The sequence below is a fragment of the Mchenga conophoros genome, linkage group LG13 (assembly GCF_057382185.1).
Source record: "Mchenga conophoros isolate Kocher_MC1m ecotype Shallow Benthic linkage group LG13, M_conophoros_male_GT1.1, whole genome shotgun sequence".
NCBI classification, from domain to species: Eukaryota; Metazoa; Chordata; class Actinopteri; order Cichliformes; family Cichlidae; genus Mchenga; species Mchenga conophoros.
This window is the reverse complement of record NC_140538.1, coordinates 2,047,946-2,055,834: the sequence shown is the minus strand read 5'-3', so window position 1 is coordinate 2,055,834 and position 7,889 is coordinate 2,047,946. Positions and strand designations below refer to the sequence as shown.

Genomic DNA, 7,889 nt, shown 5'->3' with positions numbered 1-7,889 from the left:
ATGTGAGGGAGGGAAGATTAGCCAGTAGTAGCCTCAGCGTAGGTACAAAGTCCTGTCTGTGTCACAGCACCGGGTCTGCCACTCAGTGTTTTGTGTATTTCCTGTTTTATTCTTTGATTATTGTGTTTTCTCAGTGTTTCCTGTTTTATTTTGACAGAGTCGTTAGGTTTGTTAGTGTCAGCTGTTTCCTCATGTGTTTCCACTCCCCAGATTACCTCTAGTCTGTGGCTGTATCCCAATTCAGGGTCTGAAACGTGTCATACAGCTGTGTTTGACAGACAGTTCAAATCCCAGCCACGCCTACCGAGTCAGAGGAGCCGTGACTCGCACGGAGCTCTTCACGATCCTTTGAATAAAAACACTCAACGTCGATGTTTTCTTTTGAAAATCTCTTTATTTTTTGCCTCGAAGCCTTCAGGATGATACAAACAAGTTGTTTGCGTTTCACTAATACCAAACCTCACAGGAAGTGACAGCATATGTACAGATACTAATCGGCGAGCCGGCGGCGAACATTCAGGCCGCAGCAAAGCCCAAAAACAAAGCAAGTTTTCACAGGAACTAGTTTGTCGTCCTTCGAGAGACGAGCAGAATAAATTAATGGCGCCGCGTCACTCTAAAATATCTAAACCAAAGTGCTCTAAAACGCAGCGAGTGCTAGCTAGGCGTCCAGCCCAACTACGATATGGCTTCTCGAGGTTAATGCGAACATTTATTTACAGGACACAGACGAAGAGCTGAAAGCGGCCGCGACGCTCACACAAAGTCATCCTATGCTGCTTCACGTTGCACAGTGCGGAAATACACGGAGTGTTACAGGATATGTGGGAGATAAATAGGAGTCGGCACCGCGGGAGCAGAAACGAGAAAAGTTAGCAGGCGAAGCAGCGATTTCTCCGCACGGAGATCCACGGCATCGCTGACCCAAATCCTGCCGCCCGGCGGTCACCTGCGCGCAGCTCCAGGTCCAGGCTCAGGAAAAAGCCACAAACGATTTATGTACACTGAACCAAAATGGTTTCCTGAACCTCAACCAGAGCTCAGAAGACCCGAGGGCTTTGTTCACCCTCCATCCACCCCGACCTCCTCCTCATCCTTCATCCTAATCTGAAAGATCACGCTGCATCTACATATGGAAAAATGATTCCTGCAGCCGTAGGCGTGTTGATGTTGAAGAGAAGAAGCTGAAGGATGGATTTTCAAACGGATGCTGACTCTTCAGGAATCAGCAGAGAGTTCGGAGCCATTTCAAAGGTACCGGCGGAGCTGTGCTCAGAGACGGGCCAACGAGACGAGAGCGTCGCGAACGAGCCGAACAATTCAGAGCCGCAGTTCCTCAAAAGTGCTCCAAACATGACTCGTTCCCCAGAGCGCCGTCCATCTTTTAACTACAGGCTGTGTTCCTGGTATGGACCAATCACAGCTCTGCAGCAGTGCCCTGTTAGCTGATGCCACAGACGCCCCCAGCTGAATCTTCCAGCCTCACGTCGGGAACTGCGAGAAGGCGAGGGGAGCAAACCTCAAACACGGACAAAACTACGATGAGTCTGTTTTATAAACAAAGACCTGAAAGCTGCGACTGAGACCACAAGTTCACTTCTATACAAGCCGCCCCCTGCTGGACATCAGACAGAATGCAGGTTAAAACTCAGGATGGATTCAGGTTTTTCCAAAGACGCCAGCTTAAACTGAGCGGACTTCTTGTGTCCAGAATACCTAAAAGCGTTTTTTTCCTTGTTTTCAGTCACATGAAGACTCCCAGTGACCCGGGTTTCATGTTATGAGGTAAAAATGTTCACAAAGAACTGATTTCTGTTCGGTACCTTTGAAATGTTCCCTCTGTGGCGTTGTACCTGCAGCTGAAACACAGCGTGGAGACGCTTGTTCTGGAGATAATAGTCCAGAACGTTTTTCCTGATTTCAGCGTGGAAGCTGCCGTTTCCCCTTTTTCTCTTTTTTCCACAGCCTCGAGTTTCCTCCACAGACGACGCCGGCGGTTCCAGCATTACGTGGCCAACAGTGACAGAAGTTTTTCCCTGACGTTAGAGTTCAACATTGATCCTCTGCTGCCACCTGGAGGCCTTCCCTGTCACTGTCAGCCTGATGAGCTGCATCGTGCAAACTCTGCAGCTGTACATAAAAAAACTTCCTGTTCCTGAGCTTCAGACCTGCTGAGGTACAGAAGTCACAGAGTGCCAATATTCAAATCCACCTGAAGTCACAGATTTTACTGTCTAAAAAAATAAAGGTCAGCACTTATTTCAGAATTAAAAGAGTACCTACTGAACAGGAAGTCATCTTCACCGGATCAGAGGGAGACGTTAGGATTGTGTAGATTATTTATAATATTCTCAGAACCTGGATGTAAACAGAGCAGATTAGATCCCTCTGGTTGAACGCACGTCCATCAACACTGTGATTCAGGACTAATGTTCAGTTTTTGGCACACATCTCGTTTTCAGTCATGGTGTCAGAGACGCTCTGGGCTGTAATCTGAACTCTCAAAGTGGGAAACAACATTTCCACACAGCGTGAGCTCAGACGAGACCACGCTGTCACATTAACACCCTGACTGACGACCTCCGCCAGTGAAGAATATGTTGGTGGACGCTTACAGCACTCTGGCGACCCCTGGTGGCTGAAAGAGGAAACTGCTGCTGAACATCAGCACGCTGGTCAGGATTTGAAACAAACGGCTCTTTAACAGAAAGCTGTCAGGTGCTTCTTCCTGGATGTCAACGACGAGAAAGGTTTACACAATAATAACTCTCAACTCCTCCTCTCCTACGGTCATGTGACCGAATCCACCTGTCACCTGTTTGGTCCACAGCACTTTACAAACATGTTAAATGAGATTTACATGAAGAAGAACACCGTCCTCATGACGATGAGGTGGACGGACTCCAGCACACACAGAAACTATGGAAGCCCATTAGTGACAAAACCCACAGAGTGAAACCAGCTGCAAAACAAATCCGACTTTTTCAACAAGAGAAAAAATTAAACATACTCTCACCAAAAATGTTCGATTTTCCAAAATTTCTCTCTTAAATTTAAATTTATCCTCATATTTTTATTTAAAAGTTCACACTGAGATTTTTAACTTGTGGTTTTTAAAGTTAAAGATTTTCAAGTAGTACAAACAACAAAACATCAAAATCTGAATAAATAAGACATCTGGCTCCCTGCAGTGTGAACTCCTGAAGTTTTATTTTGTTCCCTCAGCAGATTTTTGTCACTAATGGTCTTCCGTACAGCCTGTTTTTTTCCAGCAGAAGTCAGAAAAACTAAAAACCCGTCTCCATCCAGCATGTTCAGGCTGTATTTACACATCAACGCAGCACTACTGTGATTACTGTGCACACTCACACACACACACTCGCACGCGCTCAGTGGAGTGCAGAGGACGAGGAGGTTCGGCGTTCCTGTGTGGCCGCTCCCTTTGTTTGTTTGTTTATCTCTCGCTCTCTTGTCCCCTTTGCTCGGTTGCCATGGCAACAGTCCCACGCACTCTGTCCGTCACATAACGTCGACATGGCAACCCGCTCTCCTGTGGGTTAATGGGAGAAGCAGAGCGGCGGCGGTGAGGTCGAGGACTAAAATAAAAAGTTCCCGCTGCAGCTGAAAGCTGAGCGGCTACTCACACTCCAGCAGGAAGTAAAGCTTTTATTCTGAAAGTCTGCAGCTGTCCGTTCCTGCTGAGGCCTATGGGAAATAAAGGGACGGCTGAGCGATGAACCGTGTTAGTGTTTCCTGGACGACTCGCCCATCGGGTCGCCCTCAGACCTGACAGGCGTCTCCTCTCCCGCGGACCTCGAACGTCTCGGCCAATCAGGCGACTGAGGTTTAACAGAAAAGGTTTAAAGGAGGATGTCAGCCTGCTACCCATGATGCTCCGTGTCCGTCTCCAGCTACATGACACTTACACGACGCCGTCCTCACCCCTTTACGGCGCCTCCTCCTGTTTGCTGCTCTGTTTCTCCAGCTCCGCCCGCTGGCCGCTCCCACCGCCGTTCTTCTTCTTGCTCGCCTCCCTGCTGCTGCTGCCGCCGGCCTTGGAGGTCGAGGAGGACGTGACCTTCAGGCTCTTTGACGTCTTGGAGCTGCGGGTCTTTTCCTTGTTGGTGGTGTCCTGGGGCAGCGAGGGGCTGGAGTGCGCCCTCTGCAGGCCGCCGTCATCAAACAGCCGAGCCTCAAAGGCGGAAAGGTCCTCATCGCCGCTCGCCAGCTTGGCCCGAAGCAGCATGGCGTACGTACCGTACCGGGTTTTCTGTGGGAGAGAAGAAGGAGGAGATGTGAACAACGAAAGTGCCGTTCTGGGTCTAACGAGGACCAATCAGGGGGCTTTTCAGAGTCTGACCTGATAAATCATCATTATTATTATTATTATTATTATTAATAATAACTGTGCTTCTCTCCGGTTTTCCAGCATCTCTGTTGTTATGTGACATCAGGGCGAAACCTTGTGTGTGAAGGGGGCAGGAAAACGGCGCTGTGTTCCTTCCTCTAAGAACACGGCGTGCTGGAGTGTGTGCAGCCTGTTCGACACCCGACAGACTGATGCAGCGACCGTCTGTGACGAAGACGAGCAGACGCGAGGCAGAAGACATTTTACGGCTTCGCATTCAGCCGGAGACAAAAAACACGAGACGAAGATGAAACGCCGCCACAAACAAAGCACGACTCCGGTTATCATCTGCTCCAATAACATCTGGGTTTGGTTCCAAGGTACGGAGGACCAAAACCGCAAACAAAAAATCAAAAATCAAAAATAAAACAAAAAACCCACAAATAAGTGACTCGATCAAAAAAATCAAAAGTCAAAAACAAGAATAAGGTAGTGAATCTAATTAACTTGGACTTTGGCATCTCTGGTCCTCCATACTTGGCCTGGAATAATTTTTTCTACGAAATCATTAATTAATTAACTTCTTTGTTTTAATTTAACTGCTAACTATTTTTAATGAAATATCGTATTTCATTGAAATGCATTTAAAAATTATTTTGTAAACATTTATTTTTGGCAGCTTTGGTCCTCCATAATAAGGTGCAGATTCAGTACTGAATACAAGTACTGAAATACTTCCTGCGGGTTATTTTAACCTCCTCACCTCAAACTCCAGGTACTCCTGTCGGAGTTTCTGCTCCTCCAGCTCACGACCTTTCACCTTTCGGTCCGGCGTAGCGGCGGTGAGGTCAGACAGCTCAGAGGACACCGCCCTGAAACGGTTCTCGTGAGATTTGACCTGCTCCTCCTGTCGGGACAGAGGGTGGGGGAAGAGGTGTGAGTCTGGTGAAAGTGGGCGGAGCTGAAAAGGACGGCGACGGCGTTTTTACCTGTGACAGTTTAGTGTTGGATCCCGGCAGTAGAGGACGGCTGAACTTCTTCTGGGACCCGATCGCGGCCGGGAACGGGGGAGCAGAAAACATGGCCGCAACTACGTTGATGCGCGTGATCCACGACTGCATCTGCTCAGCGTTCCTGCAGGAAACACAGGAAACACCGTAACTTCCTGTCTCGTCCGGTTTAGTTTAAGCTGTTTGTCCTTCTTGTACTGCCTGCAAGCTGCTTGGAAACCCTCCTCCCCCCTCTCCCTTAACACAGACAGACTGAGGTGCTTACGGGGCCTGGAACAGGAAGACCCTCCAGTCGGCGGTCCGCAGGTAGAACACGTTGGGCCTCTTGCTGTAATCGGCAGCCCGCATGGCCAGAGAGTGATGGATGGACACGGCGTTCTTCACGTCCTCCTCCGTCAGCTCCTTCTCAGCTCGGTACTCGTCCTGCGGATCAGATTGGCGTCAGCTCTCCAGAAACTCAAACATGAAAGACGCTTAAACGCGATGCTCACCACATTCCAGCTCGACTGTCTCGCTATAAACGCTCGCCGTTTCTGATTAAAGGAGTTAAAAAGAAATCTTTGAAACTGAAACGGTTCTTTCAAAGCTCTGACAAAGTTTCTGAGAAAAAGTTCTCATGGCACAAAAATCTGTGTTTTCATGTTAAAGTGGAGCTGCGAGGAGTCCATAAGTATGTGGACGGGTACTCACGCTTTATAGTTTAACCCGTCCACTTACTTTTGTGCGGCAGTGTGTAAAGCAGGCCTCACTAGTTCAGATATTTTAATCAAAGCTCTAAAGTTAAAGATGAACGCGGCGGTGGGCGGAGACGTTAAAAACTGCCGCTCTGGAATCCATGCAGATAGAAAAACAGGCTGACGCCTAATCAGCTCGCTGCGTTTCCTGTCCTGCGCCTGACCCGGGGACACAAACAGAGAGAGGGGCTGCTGGGAAACGTAGTGCAGACGCTTACCTTCTGCAGGTAGAGGACCATGCCCTTCAGCATGGCGTAGAAGGACTTCCACCCCCTCTTCCCCCGCGGCGCTGCAACAGCACAAACACCAAACAAACAGGAAGTGAGGGATCAGCTGACAGGGGGCGTGGCAAAACTGAAAACTGAAGGAGGAGGAGCGGTGTACTTCTCTTCCCGTCGGGGTCGGCGTGGACTTTGCGGACCAGGAAGCCGCTCTTGTACAGCTCGCCATCGGCCTGATGGGCCACGCCCACCAGCGGGTTTCCGCTACTCCCGAGGCGTTTCATGGTGTGGGAGGCAGAGTCTGTTCGAATGTCCGCCAACTCCGACATGGACTTCCTCAACTCCTCTTCATCACTTCAAGAGAGGAAACAGTTTAAAAGAGCCTGCGTCAGCTCGTCCTCGTCGCCATCGCAGAGCGTGTTTACGTTTCATTGCTAACGACTCGCTCGGGTAACACCGTTCTCTTCCATCATCCCGTCGGGTTCATGTTTTCCGCTTACCGTCACCTTGCACTTCATTTTCTTTAATTCTCATAAATGAATAAATGACCTCATTTCCTGTGTCAGCCTGTCGATCAGTTTCATCCTCTCAGTGGATCCATTTCACCAGGTTATCATTTTAACAGAAGTTTTCGAACCTGCTGAAAGTCGTCAGCTGTTTGATGGCAGAGATTTTTAGATGATTTCTCTTCATAACAGCATGAATGTTAAACGTGACCTGAATAAATACGTTATTTATCAGAAAGAAGCTGAATGTCACACAGGAAGGAAACAGTTTAGGAGAAAGAACAGGCTGAACACGAGGGCGGACAGATGCTGAACGGATACAGACACCCAGTAAATCTATGTATTTATGAGTGTGTGTGTGTGTGTGTGTGTGTGTGTGTGTGTGTGTGTGTGTGTGTGTGTGTGTGTGTGTGTGTCCACAGTCAGGCATGGGCGTTGGGATGCTGACCTGTAATTACAGTCAGGAATGAAGCAGGGAACGGTTACCACAGCAACAGAGGCTTAAATAAGGGAGTCAGGGCAGCAGGGACACACACACACACACACACACACACACACACACACACACACACACACAGTGGAGATGTTTGTACATGCTGTGTGTCGAAGCAGAAACTCACATGGTCCACTGCAGCCTCTCGTTCTTGATGGAGCTGTACAGCGTCTGCAGAAACACACACACACACACACACACGACATGAAGAGCTCATATGGATTTCAGGATTCACAGTAATCTGATTACTTGATAGGACATTCAGTATTTAATCCACATTTTTCACGTGCTCAGACTAAAGATGGTCACATGGCCTAAAAGCCAGGTGCTGATTGGCTGTGTGGATTTAATGGCTCTGGTCATCATTTTTAACGGAGACGAGTTTCCTTGGGCGATCAAACCTGGTCCAGTGCTACCTGTTTAAAGGGCCGTCCACACAGGAAACCACGCCATCACCTGAGACCGCCGCTGACACTCAGCCTCATACGAGCACCTGCGAGCAAAATAATCGCTGGTGACAGGAAGTGGGATATTTTGATGTGCGCGACTGAAGCAGCTAGCAGTGAGAGCTGATTGA

The 7,889-nt window shown here is 48.7% G+C and overlaps 1 protein-coding gene across 2 annotated transcripts in view; it reads right to left on the bottom strand.

The window, feature by feature from the left end:
• Window positions 1-374: 374 nt before the first annotated feature.
• Window positions 375-7,889, bottom strand: part of psda (pleckstrin and Sec7 domain containing a) — a 47,736-nt gene continuing 40,221 nt past the window's right edge. For both annotated transcript variants that reach the window (XM_085295998.1, XM_085295996.1), the window contains 7 exons: window positions 7,440-7,483; window positions 6,477-6,667; window positions 6,311-6,381; window positions 5,624-5,781; window positions 5,338-5,482; window positions 5,112-5,255; window positions 375-4,270 (listed from right to left, as the gene is read on the bottom strand). In XM_085295998.1, coding sequence (XP_085152124.1) covers window positions 3,947-4,270; window positions 5,112-5,255; window positions 5,338-5,482; window positions 5,624-5,781; window positions 6,311-6,381; window positions 6,477-6,667; window positions 7,440-7,483 — 1,077 coding nt within the window. In that variant the 3' untranslated portion in view covers window positions 375-3,946. The remainder of the gene's footprint in view (window positions 4,271-5,111; window positions 5,256-5,337; window positions 5,483-5,623; window positions 5,782-6,310; window positions 6,382-6,476; window positions 6,668-7,439; window positions 7,484-7,889) is intronic.